The sequence below is a fragment of the Dipodomys spectabilis genome, unplaced genomic scaffold, assembly GCF_019054845.1.
Source record: "Dipodomys spectabilis isolate Male_0828 unplaced genomic scaffold, ASM1905484v1 ptg000001l, whole genome shotgun sequence".
Classification (NCBI taxonomy): Eukaryota; Metazoa; Chordata; class Mammalia; order Rodentia; family Heteromyidae; genus Dipodomys; species Dipodomys spectabilis.
This window is the reverse complement of record NW_024870678.1, coordinates 3,872,472-3,891,898: the sequence shown is the minus strand read 5'-3', so window position 1 is coordinate 3,891,898 and position 19,427 is coordinate 3,872,472. Positions and strand designations below refer to the sequence as shown.

Genomic DNA, 19,427 nt, shown 5'->3' with positions numbered 1-19,427 from the left:
CAGAAATTCAAATTCTCTATTTTGAATAAGCAAATCAAAACCTGATTTTCGCCACACTTCATCCCTGCTCCCAGATTTTTCTTTGTAGAAACACTTGCCTAAACATTTTTCTCAGATGTTCCTGGTTGCCTTTTTGTTTTTGTATAGCTTAACAATGATCACTTCTCATGTGAGAAATGAACACATACTAGGATACATAGGATAATTTCACTAACTTGAGTCCAACATTTCTGATAGGGTTTTTAAAAATGTTTTAAGAACTCACTGCACTAATGAAAGCTGTTGAACTGAAAACAGGTTGGATAGCTGGGCACTGGTAGCTCATGCCTGTAATCCTAGCTACTAGGAGGCTGAGAGCTGAGTGAGGATCATGTTTCAAAGCCAGCTAGGGCAGGAAAGTCCATGAGCCTCTTATCTCCCAATTATCATAGTATACACATGTGTGTGTGCACACACACAGACACATAGACACAAAGTTAGAAGTGGAGCTATGGTTCAAGTAGTAGAGTATCAATCTTGAGTGAAAAAAGCTAAGGGTCAACACCCAGGTCCTGAGTCCAAGCCCCTGTAACAGCACAACAACACCACCACCAACAACACAGCAGCAGCAGCAACAATAACAAAACCCAAAAAGCAAAAGAAAAGGAAGGAAAATAGTGGCTCAGTAAAGTATCTCAGTTAAGCATTTTAAACACTATGAGTTTGCATGGAAAAGTTAACTTCAGTCTAGTTTTGTTTATATTATATTGCAGATATTTTTCATAAAAATTTATACACTGAAATATATACATAGTAAATATTTTATGCTAAGGTATAAGATGTGTCGACTTTTAAATGTCCAGTCTGATGAACTTTTATATACAGGTATACATAGAATTAAAGATTTGATTAGTGAAAGCTATTTTGTATAAGGCAAGTTAACCATTTATGTTAGATTGGTGGTGCAGAACATTGACTTCATCACACACACTATATATATCACACACACTATGTGCTGTTAAAAAGAAATTCAAACACACCCACTCGTATCCACCTACTATGCAGCCTATTCAATGGTTATTCCTACTTAATGTTTGAAAGTTCTGATGGTTGCTATGGTTTCCTGTTTCTAGAAATATGCTCATCACAATCAAGTTAAGATTTCTTAAACTTAGCACTATTACCATTTGGGGTTGGGTAATTCTTTGACAGGGGCGTGAGAGATGTTCTGGGCAAGTAGGGAAGCTTAGCAACAGTCTTGGCTTCTGACCCCTAGATAGTCCTCTAAGTTGTGACAGATATGTCTGTAGACAGTGCCAAGTGTCTCCTAAGGGATGAAGTCCTGTGAGAAGTACTGGTATAAGTTGGCATAAAAGGGGACAGATTATGACCAACCTACTGAACTGGTGATTGCTTGCAGAGAACAGGAAACAATACAAGATCTTGTGAGAAGACAAAACATCCATCACCAAGAGACTGACCACAAAAGCAATACAAAATACAGCAAGCAAACAAAGTCAAGAATTACTAGTACTTCGAACTCACCATGTGCCAGCCACTTTGCATGGATTATTCCTAATGCTCTCAACAATTTAACAGGAGTCATTTTCCTGATGTTTAAGTAAAGAAACGCTGAGAGATTACACAGTTTCTCGATTACTACGAACAGGAATTTATACTTCAGTCAGATGCCCAAAAGGCCATGCATGGTCCCCACCCCAGCACAGCCTCCATTGGTAGCCATCACCAAATTAATACCGCTTGGCAGAAAGACACTCTTTTATTTCCCTATGAATATAAGGCAAAAAGTTACAAATACATTTAACTCAGATTGTAAGTCTGTTAGAATAGGGGTAATTCTGTGGTACATGGGTTTGCTTCACTCAAACCATCTATTTAATTAAAAGTAGCTTATTGAAGAAACACAAGGACCCCATGTCTGCCAGAAAGGGTCTTGGAGGGCCTGGGAGGAATACTTGCTCTGCCAAGTACCAAGTCCCAACACTTGGCATTTTTTACTTGGGCTTTAGAAAGGCCACAATCACTTGGCATTTTTAAATGACTGTTCTTTGCTTAAAATGTCTTTTAGCCTGAAGATAAATGAGATAGATGTGAATATCTTGACATAAATCTGCTTAATTAGCCACAACAAGGGTAGTGTTTCATAAAAATACAAATTTAATAATGCTCTTATCAAATGATTAAAAAGACTTGCGCTTCTTCAGGTGAATGGATACATGAGGATGTGATTTGGAAGCTGCCTTTCAGAACGAACTGTGCCACACACTGAGGTGAAAGTCAAAGATAAACTAATTCTCCCTTGCCTCTTTTTCTAGCATGGTTATGTTTGATGTCATTGTACTAAGTTGTCATGTACGTATTTATAGTTATTTGACATTTTCACATGAAGAGAGCCAGGGAAAAGTGAACAACTTTTTATAAGAACTGACTGTAAGTCTAGTAATATTTACAACAGGGTAGAAAACCAGTAAATCCATGAATTTACAGGGCTCAGTTCAATATGTTACTGGACTATCTGTCAGCATTTCTGCCTTGTTAGCTTTTAGTAAATAGTCCAAAATTTGAATTTCTTAGTATTAAATGTTTGGGTTTTGCCAAGTGTGGATTAAGTCAGGAAGCCAAGCTCAGCATAAAAGGAAGGCCTCACTTAAACAGATGATCTGTACTTGACAATATGATACCTCCAAGCTGAATTAGTCATTATTGTTTGTGCTGGCTATACATTTGTTGGCTCTTTTCTTTTTAACAACAACAACAAAAAAATGGATTGAACCCAAGGCCTGGTGTGTATTAGATAAAACTTCTACTACTGACCTACATCTCTAACCCTTTTATGTTTATTTTGTACGTAAAAAAATGGCCTAACTTTGGAGATTGTTAAACTTTAAAAATAATATTACACTTAAGATCTTTAGAAAATCAAGTGGGCTTGATTTTCTTGGTGCTTCTCAATGTATTAAAATGTTTTCGAAAGCCGATGACTTCATCTACTTTTCACACAAAATAACTTTATTTTTGTAATTTGTATACTAAAATTGGAATGAAGTATTTTTCTGGCCAAGTTTGAATTTTAGTTTGGATTATTTCAGTAGAGAAGCCGAGTATGCCCAGTACTGACCCCCATTGCTGTGTATCAGCTACAGATACATATTGTGTATCAGCTGTTGTTCAGAATAGTGGTTATAATAAATAGCAATATGTTGTAGACTTAAAGACTGCCAAAAGAGTAGATTTTAAATGTTCTCACAAAAGTATGTAGAATGGATGCAAATTAGCTTGATCTAATCATTCCAGTGTTTACATTTACAAAAATGTCTTGTATAATTCACAATGAACACTTCAAGAACACTTTATATAAAAAATGCTTTATTTAAAAATAGGATCTTTTCAAAAACAGAGAAAACTTTTATATACAGCTACTTAGCTTAGAAAGTCAAAAACACAAAAAAATAAATCCAGATTTAGAAATTATGATTTGTAACATACACAATATTGGTGCTGAACAACAGTTTAAATCCCATCACATTTCAATAGTCCACATTTATTAAAACCAGTGCTTGGGACTAAAGAAATGTTTTATCTGAATTCCTTCCTCTTACATTCCACCCTTCCCAAAAGATACAGAAATGGCAGCAGCTAGGCAGTATGATTGTGTGCCTATGATTCAATATGCCTATGCACTTTTATGCTCTTTTCCTATTTTCTTCTTTGAAATTCATTCATACGTGACAAAAAGCCTAGTCCTCTTTGCCAGGCGTTCTTAAATTTAAAAACAGAAGCTCTCTAAGGGCAAGAAACCTGTGCTGCAAGGATAGTAGCACACGCCTCAGAGGTGATGTTCTTAAATTATCAACACTCAACATGATTTTGCTCTCTAAGACAGCACTTGGAACAGCTATCAGCCAATTTTTGTCATACGGTCCTTCTGAAATATTTCAAGCCATTTAAACAACGAACATAGATTTGTAAAGCAGGAGAAATAACTTGTCAGACTAAAGTGCTATTAGTGACTATACTCAAGAGGCTGTTGAGATTTCATAATCTAAAACTTTTTAACTATACTGTCATTATTATTACTATTTTTTTTAAAGCACAGTCATTGCTTCTCAGACTGGGGAACTCTAGATATCTTCCTGTAGTGTCATTTTTCTCCCCCTAAATACTTGGAGAGAGGTTTCATTTTTATATAATCCTAAAAAGTTCTGTTTTTTTGGATCCACAAGCAAAATGAGAATGCTAAAATGTCTTTCTACTCTGCCTCCTATGAGGAGATTTCAGGAGTAACATTTGTGTATGACACACCAGCCGTGATTTCTGAGGGTGTGGCCACATCCACACTGACAGTGAACATCAATTCAGAACAGTGGCTCATTCTCTCGAATTCCAGCTTCAGAAATAATGTAATTCTTTGCTTCCTGTGCACACTGATGAGGAAGTATCTGATTTTTAATTTTACATTGTTTAATAATTTCAGGGATGTTGCAATCAAAGACTGATTTACAACTAAAAATATAGAACGTATGTAAAAACACCGTGAAATTCATGAAGCCAAAGATTAGAACTTGTTCCACTGAAAGTACTGGGAACAGTAATTGGAAGAGATTGTATTCTTTGAGTATATATTAAATTACACTATCCCTGTTCTCTATCACTCTTTTAGTTGAACTGGTAAATACATGTTATCTTTCTTAGTCATTCACTACATTATTTTCTCTGGATCCCAAACCCAAGAAGGGGTTCTTTCTTGACACCAAAGAGATCCTTTCAGTAATGACATATGGGGATAAATACAAACTGCCCAGCAACAAGAATGGCTTGTCAAATAGAAAGTCAATGGTCATTCTTTGTTTAAATAACACCTATAAAGAACAAAATGAAGTTACCAATGAAATTATATGAGGCAAATTTACAAACTTTTTTTTGAACAATGGTTCAATTTCATAAGGCCATACAAGGAAAACATTATCTATAAATCAAGTTGTCAACTAACATTTAATAATTAAATATAGTTAAATATGACTTTGGATCAAAAAATGATCCTAGGTAGTTGAAGGGCTATTCCCATTAATCCCACAGTTTGATGAGACCATCCCACCCGCATGTGATGACCTTGGAAGTTTCATGTGGATGCCACACTGCACCTATGCACACCTTATCATGAGCTTTAAACCGACTGTACAGTTTTGTGGTTTTCCAGTCCCAGATATTTAATTTTCCATTTCCGTCTCCTGAAATCACATAGCTGCAACAGAAGAAAAATAAATTCACATTATTCAAACATTTTAAAGGGCTAAATTGGGTCAATAACCAAAATGTGTCTTTTTACTTTCATTAAAACAAATTAATGAAAATATACAACACTCAGAATCATAAGATAGGCTATAATTTGAATTTCTACCCAAACTACCACCCAATTGAGCTAGCAATCTAAGAATAGGAAATTATTATTATTATTATTATTATTGTTTTGGCAGTACTAGGGTTTGAACTAAGGTCCTCATGCTTGTTCTGCTACTTGAGCTCCATTCTTTTGTTTTTAGTTTAGTTTTTTTTTTTAAGAAAATAAGGTTTTGTACTATTGGGTCAGCTGTCTTTGAACTGTGTTCCTCCTACCTATGCCTTTGGAGTAACTAAGATTACAGGCATGAATTACTATATGTGGTCCTAGAAAATTTTATTAATTTTTCTGGAACCAAGTTTGAACTCAGGACCTGTGCTTTCTCTTCCTTAGCATTTTTGCTGATAGCTGGTGTTCTATCAGTTGAGAAACAGCTCTACTTCCAGCTTTTTGGTGGTTAATTGGAGATAAGAATCTGGAGAATTTGTCTGCCTGGGCTGACTACAAACAGAGATTCTCATATCTCAGCCTTCTGAGTAACCCAGAATATAGGAGTGAGTTAAGAGAATTATTTGTAATTAGACAAACTAGGAGTCATAGAGGGCCATAATGAATCACAATCAGTGTGTAAACAGTCTGAAATAACATACAATCAGTTTCAAAAACATCCAGTGAACATATCAGATATACAGTACCATGTGAACTTTATTACCTTCTTAATTATATTTTTACTTCATTGTTCTATGAATATACCCAAAACTGAATCAAAGGTAAGCATAAGTACTAATCATCATGCTAAACACACAAGGATTTCTAAATTTCTTTTACCTATTTATTTTGGCTAGGAATGGGGAAATGAATGAGTAATTTCACTCTTAGTAAGACTGTAGGCTTCACAATTAGTGTGACCTAGAAATATCAAAAGCTGGATTTCAATTTTCAGCACTGATAAATTTGCTAAAGTTACTTTCATCTGAGTTATAGAATCAATCATTTTGGTGTTATTCGGTCTATAGCTTTGCTTAGAGTAAAAAGAAAAATAAGCTGGTTGCCAGTGGCTCACATCTTTAACATTAGCTACTGAGAAGGCTAAGATCAAAGGAACAAGGTTGGAAGCTACCTGAAGCCCCCTCCCCCTCCTAAATTAGAGAGACTCTATCTCCAATTAACCAGTAAAATGCTGGACTGGAGTTTGGCTCAAGTTGTAGAACTCTAGCAGTGAGCAAGCAAGCCATGTGAGATCTTGAGGCTCTGAGTTCAAGCCATAGTAAGAGCACAAAAAGAGAGAGAGAAAGGGAGGGAGAGAGGGTGAGAAAGCATTGGTGACGTAGCTAGCCAGAGATTTACTGGGTGGTTAAAAGGCACACAGGCCTACGTAATATGAGGAGATATACTGAGGGGCCTAAAGAAAAGCAAAATATAATTTTGTAACTTGTTCTTGCCTTTATTTTGACAGATTACCTATTTCTCAAACAAATAAATACATGTGAAAGTGACTTGTAAAGTATTGTTATTTATACAAGAGCTTGTATCATATCATCATATTTGAATATGAGAATAGATGATTTAAACTTACCTCATATCTGGTGAAAAGTCTACCTGACAAGCATAGCCTGCAACCATATGGCCCTTAAAAATTTTTTTCTTATTTAACCTGAATCTGTTCTGTGCTCCAAAAATTAAGATCTGGTTGTCCATTGATTGGCATGCTAACCATTTTCCTGTAAAATTCAAGAAATAAGATATTTTAGAGGAAGAATAAAAAATTAAGCAATATTGTAAAGATGTCCACTGCCATTTTTTTGCTCCTAATTATTTTATAATAGAAAATAAAGCTGGTGCCAGCTGTAAATTGTTATAAAATAAATTATTGGCAGGCAAAAGGTATTTTTATCTGAAGTAATAGATCCTGTACCTATAATCCTATTACTACTGACTACTGCTCATATAAAAGCTTTTTTACAAAATAGTAAATACAGTAACTCTAAGGAGCTAAATAAAATATTTGAGTGGAATTAATTTATAATATGTATAGAAAATAGAACTTTGAGGAAAAAATCAACTTCCCTATCTGTGGCTAACTATGAGGGAAAGATTAATTCTGGTGAGAAAAATCCACGATTATCACCAAAGGACACATTTGATTAACAAAACTATACTGTTTTTAAAAGGTACATAGCTTTCATGTACCCAAGCATCATAAAGCTTTTAGACCTTAAAGTACAGTATTTACTTGCATCCTGTATTCTTGGGAAGGTCCTAACACTGCCTGAGTGAGCAAATGATCTTATTCAAGATGGGCATAGGATGTGAAATAGTTTGGTTTTAAAAACAAGTTACATGGAATGTAGCTGCCTCAAAGTATCAAAGTAGGATCCAGACAGGCTGCTCTTGTCCTAAGAATGACAGGACAATTGAAAACTGACACCGATCTGCCTGTGCAGATGTCCAGATGGAGGAGCAAATTCTTTGCCTCCTAATCCTTGTTCTACACTTACAGTAGTTATATGAGTTAGCTTCAAAGACAATGGTCCCTAAATCTCAGGTTTTCTGCTCAATACCCTCATGTAAAGCTATAATATGGATATAATGCCATTGTGTGTGCAGCATGAAGTATCTTGTTCTTAAAAGGCAATGAACTATTGAATGAAAAACAGTATAAAATATTTATCTTTTTTTCTTTTGCTTGAGAAAATCTTTTTTAGTGAATTGCTCAGGCATTCTCATTGAGAATATGACTGAACTTCCTATCCCTTTCAAAGAGAAGAGCTTACTGAATGATTTATTGAATTTGATCCTGTTGGAAGAATTACTAGAGAAAAAAGGAAGGATTACCAAAAATCCTTAGATGCTCAGTAAATATTAGTTGTAAGTCATTGTTTCTTTTATTTTCACTTTTCAAAATGAGGTAAGGTGACTCACATAAAAAAACAAATTCTAATTTTGAAAAGGTGTCCTGATACTAATATGGCACTGTGACAAAGTTACCCTGGGAGGTAGTGGCCAACATTCTTATGACACTTAGCAATACACTGTGTAGTGGAAGCTCAGTTAATAGGAGCACATTCTATGCACAACTCACCATTTGGAGACAAAGTCACTGCAGGCATGGAATGCATGCTAGGTTCTGCTATGTATTTGAAATCCACAGGGATATCCCTAAAAAAAAAAATTAAAAACAGTATATCAGGGCAAGTAATTTATAAAAATAACTTTAGAAGAATTATCTTCAAAACAAAAGAACAGCATCTAAGAAAAAGCCAATTCTTGAAATTACATGTTTACTAAAACTTTTCATTAAACTTCTTGGATAAAGGAAAATCACAAAATAACACTGCAGTGCTTTTTAAAGCTTTTGCTTTATAAATGGCTTCCTATGAAAAGTGTAAGAGTGCCAGAGATTTTTATTTTCTAAAAGTTAGATTTACGCTTTGGCCTTTTAGGTTAAAATTTTTGTTGCTAAATGTTCTTTAATAATGAATTCATCTTAAAATGTACCACAGTAGCAGAGGCAAGATGTATGAGCAAGTCTATAGGGAATGTTACTTCACCCGCCAGCCAACTTCAACTCATCACCCTGCCTGCAGCTTCTGGTGTGCTAATGCCCTTGGCAATGTAAATGGACGACAGGCAGCACTGTGGGCACCTGAGAGCTGGTTTAACCTCTCTAGAAATAATAACCAGGGCCACGAAGATTAAGTGCTTGGTACCTAGACTATTTACTTCTACATGTAAAGCATGTAGAAAGTTTATGGTACAGGGGGGAAAAAACACTAAAATAAAAAAAAAGTGAGTGATATAAAGGATAAAAATAGGGGCTGGGAAGGTGGCTCAGTGGTAGAGCGCTTGCCTTGCATTCCTGAGGCCCTGGGTTCGATTCCTCAGCACCACATAAGCAAAAAGAAAAAAGCCGGAAGTGGCACTGTGGCTCAAGTGGTAGAGTGCTAGTTTTGAGCTGAAGAGCTGAGGGACAGTGCCCAGGCCCAGAATTCAGGCCCCACGACCAGGACCCACCCCCTCCCCCCCAAAAAAGAATAAAAACAAAATGCAAAAAGAGGCCACTGGCTCATGCCTGTAATCCTAGCTACTTAGGAGGTTGAGATCGGAGGATCATGGTTTGAAGCCAGCCTATGCTGAAAGGCCCCGTGAGATTCTTATCTCCAATTAACCACCAGAAAACTGAAAGTGGTGCTGTTGCTCAAAGTAGCAGAGCTCTAGTCTTGAGTGAAAGAGGTCAGAGACAGTGCCAGGGCCTAGTTTCAAGCCCCAGGAGAAAAGAAAAAGAAAATGCAAAAAGGGTCATCTAAATTTAGAACTATCAAAAGTTCTACGCATCTTTTCATTTTTACTATTCTCCACAATAAAAAGAATTATGTAATTTTGAAAGGAGTTGATATTGCTGATTCTCATGAACTAAAAACAGTTTTTACAGTAATGTGTGCAAAATGGAAGTTGATGACTGGGATATCAAGCAGCAATTTCAGTTTCAAGGTAGGGCTCATGTTTCAATACTTTTATTAAAAAACAATGAATATTTGGCTCCATGTTAGAATATTCTCCATCTATTTACTATGCCACCTAGGAAAAGGAGATGAAAAAGCTCTCAGGTATAACAAGGAAGGTGTAACTTTTGTCAAATCTCCAACCCTGTACCACTCTAAGCCATGGTAAACATGGACCTAAAAGAAATTCATGTTTTTGTCCTCATATTTATTGTTAGTTGCTAACAATTTAAAACAGATTGAAGCAAGAACATTTTCTAGGTTTATAATAGTGTTTTCCTAACCATAAACAAAAAAATCAAATGGATCATTATTTCAACGAATCTTAAATTGAACTGAATCTGAACTACCATGAACTTCATTACTTTTAGTAAAAATGTCTGCTAGTCATAGTTAAATTTAATAACCACAACACTATTTTCTAATTATACTGTAATTCAGTATAATAAACTAGGGATTCATCTTCAAATAATCTGTTTGGAAGTGAATTCATAAAAAATGAACAAGGGTCTATGAAATTGTTAAAATAAAAATGTAATATTTATCAAACTTTAAAATTTTCTATTAAAATATATTACCAAATAAACATTTTTGGGAATAGACATGTCTATGACATTTCATGTAGTTAGCTATTGAATACATAACTCCTAATTCTCCTTCAGAACTAAGTTGCAGCCTTTTGTTGGCACAGTATTGCTTAACAAGGCCCAGTTTCCTCTTGCTTGTGTTCTTGTATCATTGTGCTGCTCAAAGCAGGTACAGGAGACACAGGTCTTGTAAACATGGTTTGGGTACAGGCTCCAGTGCTGCCTTCCTTGCTGCTGAGGTAAGCTCTCACTTTGAGAAGGTTAAGGCCTCCATTCATCTCTGCAAGCTGCCAGATGATGGGTACCACTAGTCATACTCTTAGGGGTATCTGTGAGAGCTCTGAGGATCCCAGCTGTTTTTGTTTCTTATTTGCTTTTGAAGCAAGAGTGAGCTTCACATTTATTGCTCTCTCACTAACTGAACTAAATTCAACATTCTTCTTCACCAGCAGTCCCTTCATGTATCTACCTAGCCATAAAATCATAAACTCCAAGTTTTTGGAATCAGTATGACCAAGTTTGAATTCTGACCCATTCACAAGTCCTATTTAATAACCTTAGGCAAATCACTTAACTTATTTTAGTAACTTATATAGAAAATGGAAATAATAAACATACCTATCTTGTAAGACTGCTTTGCATATTAAATCAAGAGCTCAGGGAAAAAAAACACTTATCATAATGACTGCTATATAGAAAAAATTTCATAAATGCAATGTCATTAATGACTACAAGAATCGTACTTAATGGTTAAATGAAAATCTAAAGGAGGTTCATAATTTCTAACAAAACAGTACCATGTCTCTATAAGAGTATTTCCTAAGATCAGAGGTGAAAAAAAAGCTAACATTATATCAAATTGATTTAAGCAAAGCAAACTCTGCTGTCCAAAGTTCTAAAGTAGAAGAGAGATATTAAGCCTTGTAACTGGTATAACACTTAAATATTTGCCAATTTCTTTTATACCATTCTACATTTAAAAATGGATCTTAAAATAGAAATGTTTAATGTAATTGAACTATAATTACCTCAAAAACAAAAGAATACTGTGCACATGAACTAAAATGGTTTATATAAAACCTGGTGTTCATATCAGATACTTGGTAAGAAGCACCATTTCTGTAGTAAAGAAGATCTTAGCTATAAGGCATCTCAAACCATGGACCGACCTTAAGGATAACACTGTACGTTAAGATTACATATACAGCATGGGCAACTAGTTGGATATAACCAGAAGGGGTATAATGGTGGTAGTGTGGGAGAAATTTCAGTTAAATTATATTACAGTTTTAATTCTCCAAATTGTCCTGACAATAGTTAGGGCCCAATCACTGCAAAAGAACTCAGTCTTAGGAGGAACTGGCCAATTATCCTCAAGACTGCCTACTCTCCTTAAAGAATCATAACTTCTGGGAGAAGGAAGATACACTTTCTAGTTCTTGCAAAGTCGTAGCCACTTCTTAAGCTATGCTTCATAACTATGAAAACAAGTTGAGCTCCATCCAAACACTGATTTTAACAAAAAGTTTATCATGTATTTGTTTGCAACAAAATCATAAAACATGACCTATCATACTAAAGGAAACTAGCTTTGCTATTTCTTGACTTTAGGAAAATTGTTTTCTTCTCTAGGAAAGCAAAATAAACCACCATATTCTGATTATATTCAACAAGCAAATATTTGTACAAAGGTGATGACAGGGAGTAACTTGTACAATAAATAGCTATTATTACTACAAGAAAAGCAATTTAAAATACATGTCCTCTGGAAAAAAGATCCAAAGGCTGTGAAGAGTAGGAAGCTTAGATTTTAATTTCCAAACTGAGGACATTAAACAATGTATTGTACACATGTTCTAAAATAGTTTACATAAAATTTGGTGCCCAGGTTATATTTGAAGAAGGATCCTTGTTGTAAGAATCACAGATGTGAAAATATTCAAATGGCTGCACATTATTGGTCTTGTCTTTGTCTAACAAATTTTAAATACCTTGCTGTGTATAAGTCAGATTTTCTACTGATGAAAACTTACCACTCCCAAACTCTAAGGCTCTTATCATCAGATGTGCTCACAAATCTCCTATTCTCGTCCACAAAAACAATGGTGTTGACAGCACCCAAATGCCGATCATATTCCTGGACAATTTCTCCACTTCTAATGTCCCACTGTACAAGCACGAACAATAAAGTTAAAGACAGAAGTGGAGTGACAAATCAACAATGACATAATTTTCTCAGATTGAGAGGGAAAAATAAGTCATACTTCTATGCATTAACTGCTTTCTCCCAAGTACCAAGCATCAATAAAAAGTAGCAAACATTTCCAATACACTTAAAGCTCAGGAATTTAACTAAAAATAATTCAGAAAGACTTACTTGTACAATCTTTTTATCAGACATCCCAGCCACAAAGAGATTTTGCTTATCTTCATCAGGATTGAATTTGACACAATAGGGCACTTTTCGGTTTGTAAACCTTGATATACATTGTCCTAAAAACAAAGACTCAAATTAAGTAAGGAAAATAAATCAGACCATGAAAAGAGGACAGTAGCATTAAGATCTAGTGGTCATTTGTTTAATATATTTGCTTGTATTTTACTGTTCCTTTCCACAAATTTTTAATGGTTAAAATATTTTTTTTAAATGTTATTTTATTGTTAAGATGTACATTTATGGCTCACACCTAGCTACTCAAGAGGCTGACCATTTGAGGATTGTGATTCAAAGTTGGCCACACACACACACACACACACACACACACACACACACACACACACACACACACACACACACACACACACACACACACACACACACACACACACACACACACACACACACACACACACACACACAGGGAAGCTGTGGTTCACCTGGAATAGCCTTAGCTTTAGCTACTCAAGAGGCTGACCATTTGAGGATTGTGATTCAAGGATTGTGATTCAAAGTTGGCCACACACACACACACACGCACGCACGCACGCACGCATACACACACACACACACACACCACAAAGGGAAGCTGTGGTTCAACTGGAATAGCGTTAGCTTTGAGCAACAAAGCTCAGTGTCAGTATATAGGAACTCAGTTCTGGGCCTAGCGCATGCACACACACACACACACACACAAAATCATTTTTTCAAAAGTAAATTTATACTATCAATTGTTGAATAGATATGTTATGGTTTCATTCATACAGTGGAATATTTTGAGCAATTAAAAAAACAAATGATTGGTATAAGTCACACAAGTGAATCTTAGATATTATGTAGAATGAAAAAAGCTTAAGATAAAAAAAAGGGAAATATGCTATGATTCCATCTATCAGAGGCTTCAGAACAGGCAAAATGCATCTGTGATGAGGGAGTAGTTACTGTGGTTACCAGGAGTGGGTGCAAAAGAAAATTAGAAAAGGCATAAAAAGCCTGAGTGAGTGCTGGAAGTGTTCCATATTTAGATCTTGGTGGTAGTTAAAGCAAGCTCATAGATATGGTTGCCATTAAAAAAAAAATCACTGTAATGTGTATGAATTTTACATACTTTATATTGTAGCTTGATTTTTTTTTTTTTTTTTTGGTTGGTTGAGGGTCTTGAACTCAGGGCTTGGACTCTGTCCCTGAGCCTCTTTATCCTCAAGGCTAGCACTCTACCACTTGAGCCATAGTATCACTTCTGGTTTTTAAGTGGTTAACTGGAGATAAGAATCTCACAGGGACTTTTCTGCCTGGGCTGGCTTCAAACCACTATTCTCAGATCTCAGGCTCCTGAGTAGGTAGGATTACAGGTGTGAGCCACCGTACCCCACACTGCAGCTTGATTTTTAAAAGAGCTGTAGAAAGGTTAGCCTTTGCCATGGCTACATGGCAGAATCACCTAGTCCACAGCCTGGTCCAATCATATAAGGACCTCTGAGGTTACATCTAGTCACTGGTAACTTTAAAGGTTTTTAGCTGACTATACTGTATAAGCTAGACTTGAGAACTGTTGATAAAGAGGGAGGAATACGGATTTGGCATCAGAGGGCCCTAGGTTAAAGCCCAACTTCCCTAGCCACTTACCAAATATGTGGCTCTGGGAACTTACCTTAAGCCTCAGTTTCCATAACTATATTGTAATATTAGTATGTATTTAAGAAATTGTACTAAGATTGAATGACATAGTACATATAAATGCTTAGCATAATGTCTAATAAATATATTATCTCATTCAAATTGAAGATTTTTTTCTTTTGTTTTGTTTAGTTATATTAGACACATATTGGCATGTGGCCTAGGCTGTTCTAAATTTGCGTTCTTCCTGTCTCAGTCTCTTGAGTGCTAGGATAGCAGGAATTTTCTAATATGCAGTTATGGGTATGCACACATAAAACTGGTCCCTGTGAGTTTACACCTATATTATCAATTTGAGCAATTAAATTTAATCCTGCTCTTCAGACATTTATTGTTTCTATTAAGTGTAATGGACCATGCTAAGTGACATAGGGAAACAAAGAAATCAATCAGAAGATGGTCTATAGGATATTTTAAACTTGTTGTGCATCAATGTTTGCTTTGCAAATTATATGGGGGTGGAAATAAGACCTACTTAAACAGCTGAGTTTCAACTCCATACACATATTAGAGATACCAGCTGAAAGTCAGTGGTGTGAGAAGATACCATTTAGTCACCGAAGACCACTTTTCCTGTCTCATGTATAAACACTAATGTAGAAATTAGAGATGCACTAGAGCAGTGTACTCTTACCTGTCTCTGTGTCCCAGAGTTTAAGATATCTGTCATAGGCTGCACTAAGAAACTGTGTTCCTGCAGTGTTGAAGCAGATGTCTCTAACAGCTTTGCTGTGACCTAAAGGCAGAGACAACAGCAATGGCAGTGAGATAAAGTATTGCACCTTCATAGAAACCATAAAAGAGAAACAACATTAAACAGTAGTTCCAAGGAAAGCCATGACTCACCATCACTAAAACCCCACCTCCTGATTTATTGACAGTCTGTTATTAGATAGATGGGGCTGTGGCTGTTTTTCTTCCTTTGAGAAGCTCCATGGATGATTTTGATAAATACCACTTTGGTAGGAACCAAGAAAACATTTTTTTTTCTTTTTTTAAAATCCTTGTCATGGCAATCTCTTAAAAACAGTATAGGCAACTGATGACTAACTAGCAAATACTTTTTGTGGAGATATAATAGACCAATTTTGACATTTTGAAAGTTAATTGTGATTGCACCTGGCTAGAAGTAAAAACAGAAACCTAGATCTAAGGTCCAGGAAAATGTAGGCTGAAGTCAATAATTGCCTATTTCTGTGATCACATTACTTAAGTTCATAGAAAGTGATGTAATATTTAAGACAGTAAGCATTTTGGAAAACATTGAATCCTATTTTGTTATACAATAGTATTGTGACCCTAAATTAACTTTAAGGTGCTGATTATGCTTTACTTGGAAATCAATCTTGTCTGTCCAATAACTCTAGAAAGTTTTAGGGACAAACACAACATGGCTAAACAAAAGCAGAAACTGCTATTTCTCACTACCTCTCCCATGACCAAACATGAGACAAGCATGCAAAATGAGTATGGAACAAATTGTCAACTCTGTCCCACCCTGCATGGAACTCCAGTCAGAAGTATGTGCCATGACCATTAAGCATCCTTTTCTCCAGCAGGAGTCCCACTCATAGCTACTATCATCTCCTAAACTAGGAGAATTTCCATTTTCCATTGAAAATGATCTGCTGGAACAGGGAGGCAGGTGGGAATCAGGCTCATGACATCTGACAGACATCTCATTCCCCACCGAATAGCCTTGCTATAGAGTATATGGCATCTTGGACTATATTTATTTGCATGAAGAGCCTAAAATGTTAGCAAAGCACAGCAGGACAGAGTCCCACTTTAATCTCAACATAGCCACTATAATCCAGTGTTTCAATGTGGTATAGTTAAATTTGGAATGAGTAACTTCACAACAAACCTTTTTCTACCAGAAAAAATTTAGTTTGTTGCACGGCTATTTTCCCTTTGGCCCTGTTCTTTTCTTTAAGGAGTCTTCTCAGTCTCATCCCTTTTTCGTTAGCTGCCAACTCCCAACCTTGCTTCAAAGCTTGATATTGTTTACTGAACAATGGCAATTGTTTACTGAACAATTTTACATCATCATCTCATAGCAGTTGAGATCCAGTGAGTCTAAAACCTCACCATTTTCCCACGTGGCCTTCTCAGTGAATAGCACTACCATTCACCCAGCCAAGCCACCTGAGGATTACCCTAGATTCCTGCCTCTCATTACTCACATGCTTCCTTCTCTATCTCTGTTGGTTTGGTTTAGATTCTTACCTTGTAAGAGTCCATACCAATGAAATAATTAATTCATTTTCTTCAAGTTTATTCTATTAAAGCACCTTCCAGGTTTTTCTATTTAAGCTTCCCATCATGCTACTTTCCTGAAAGAGCTGTGTAATAACTCCTCACTGCCATGAGGTAGAGTCTAACCCTTTATTAGTGGCACGAAGGGTTCTTTACACTCTTGCTTCTCTCTTGCTGTTTCTCCACTTTTGCCTGGAATACGTGTCCTGGCAGTTCTGCCTCAAAGGAGATTCTCCAAAACCAGCACGATTTCTCATACCACTTTTGCTTCCACTGTTCTCACTACCTGGGGAGATTTACTCCTTTTAGACTAAGCTTAAGACTATGAGCACTTTCCTTACCAGGGAAGTAAAATTATGATAGACGATTTTATCTTACATGAAAAAAACCTTCCCTAAATAGAGTTAGAGATAGGAAAGAATTACCAATAAATGTTCGCAGACAGCGCCGGTCTCCATAAACTTCCCATAGCTGGAGAAAAAAAAAAAATCACATGTAACTATTATGTGTGTGTGTGTGGGGGGCGTTATTCATGCTAAGCTATACCCCCAGCCCCAGAGTTACTAAATTTAATAAGTATGTAATCAATAACAATAGTTGTATGCTTGCTATGTGTTTGTATCTGTGTATATACATGGGATTTAATTATTAAATATTGCTGACAGTGTCAGTTTATGTGATATTATTTGGAACACATATACTAGTTTAAAAAATATTTATATCAAAATATCAAGAGAATTTAACTACTGATCAAGTTTATTCAGGTGGTTCTGCCATGTATTTAACATTTTGATACTGATTTTTTAAAAATACTTTTCTGAAGTAACAAGTATAACAGAAATTATATGAAAGTAATAATTTCTACTAAAATAATAATCTCATAATCCCATAGTTAAGCTAAACTGCAGAATGAGCTTTTTTCCCTAGATTTTCTCAAATCTAATCCTTGACAATATTGCCAGTGTTCTAAAATTGAAACTATTCCTGGCCCCTTACTGCCAACTGGATCAAATCCTGGATCCCATAGCAGGCCAGGCAAGGTTTTCTGGGACCAGGCGCCTTGCCTATGGCTGCAATCATTCTTTGTTCCTTCGATTTTATGCTCTGGCAACCACAAAACTGTTATAGGTTTTAGCATACATCATGCTGATTCATTATGCTCACTATTCTCAAACATACAATACTCTTCCCTGTTTGCTTAGCCTTCCTGCCGAGGCATCCTTCCTCTTTGAAACCAGAATATCTACCTGTACCTCGGGCCTGTCAGTATAATCACTACTTATGCCAGAATAAAATGATCATCTAACAGATTGGGACAGTGACTTCATAATTTCTATCCTCAGCCCCTGTGCACTATAGGCACTTAATAAATACTTCTAGAAGTGAATGAAATAGAACTCTACACTTTTTTAGTTGGTCAGAGAGATTGTAATTTTAACATCATATATATAAAATACAAATGAAAGAAAATAAGAAATTTTACTATAAAATGAGTCAATTAGAGATTGAGATAAAATGTTTCTGTTAGTGAAAAATGTCTAAATGGTTGTTGTCATCAAAAGAAACTGCCTTTATATATTGCTAATATTCATCAATTATTTAGGAAGGCTAAGACTTTAACGATCAAAACTTACAAGCCACGAGCACATTGTAGGGTTGGTATTTATTGAACCACCATAATGATCTAGATGCAAAGAATACACAAAAAGATATGAACTATCCTTTCAGATTTGTATTTTTTTTCAGGGCTTCAAGTTGATATGATTGCCAACTAAATTTTTTCTACCATATATTCTATAGCTGAACAGAAGGTAAAACCATAGCTTCATTGATTACTGAAATGGGAAAAGAGGCCAGGAACAGTCACACTGCTTGGTGCTTGTAGTGTTCAGAAGAGAAAGGATGAACTACACTGCCTACGTGCTAAAAACTGGGGTCTCTACCATGTGTCCTATCTACCTCAGACAGTTCTAAACAGTGAAGAACTCAGTTACATATCTAAAACCTCTATAAAAAATGCATTATTAGTGATTAAATATTTATGTGCCCAATGCCAAAGTGATTGGATTACATTCTAATCAGTTGTCTAAGCTTTAAAAACAGTCTAGCCAAATGGACCACACAACCACATTTGAATCTACAAGGTTGGAAGTTGTTCATGAATAGCTGTATTCAGAGGGCCTAAGAGAAAATAATTAGCCTCTAATTACCTAACAACCTCAAATTTATTTATAATTAACTGAACAGATTTAACCAAAGTACTAGCGCTACAGCACTCCCATTCTGTTACTGCCAACTCACCTTAATTTTACAGTCCATGGAACAAGACAGCAATAAATGGCCAGAGAGAGGAAACAATCTGACTGCACTGACTCCCTGTAAAAAAGTACAATTATCACCCAGAAACATTTAAAATATTGACTAGAACTGAAAATAAGGAAGACAGAAAATTTTAAGCAACCTAATTTACTATTTTCTTCACACCAAGCATTATGTCCTAGAATAGCCTTCATTAGTATTCCAACAGCAGGCTTTATTGACATTAAGCTTTTGAAGGTTTTTTTTTAACTTTTAATTTTGACTTCCTCATCCAGAGGAATCCTGAGTTGATCAAATTGTTAATACTT

At 35.7% G+C, this 19,427-nt stretch overlaps 1 protein-coding gene across 2 annotated transcripts in view; it reads right to left on the bottom strand.

Annotated features, from left to right (window-relative positions):
* Positions 1-3,349: 3,349 nt before the first annotated feature.
* The window catches only part of Cdc40 (cell division cycle 40), a 43,484-nt gene continuing 27,406 nt past the window's right edge, over positions 3,350-19,427 (bottom strand). For both annotated transcript variants that reach the window (XM_042687169.1, XM_042687229.1), the window contains 8 exons: positions 19,102-19,176; positions 17,226-17,271; positions 15,176-15,277; positions 12,805-12,920; positions 12,461-12,594; positions 8,421-8,497; positions 6,915-7,059; positions 3,350-5,242 (listed from right to left, as the gene is read on the bottom strand). In XM_042687169.1, the coding sequence (XP_042543103.1) occupies positions 5,065-5,242; positions 6,915-7,059; positions 8,421-8,497; positions 12,461-12,594; positions 12,805-12,920; positions 15,176-15,277; positions 17,226-17,271; positions 19,102-19,176 (873 nt within the window). In that variant the 3' untranslated portion in view covers positions 3,350-5,064. The remainder of the gene's footprint in view (positions 5,243-6,914; positions 7,060-8,420; positions 8,498-12,460; positions 12,595-12,804; positions 12,921-15,175; positions 15,278-17,225; positions 17,272-19,101; positions 19,177-19,427) is intronic.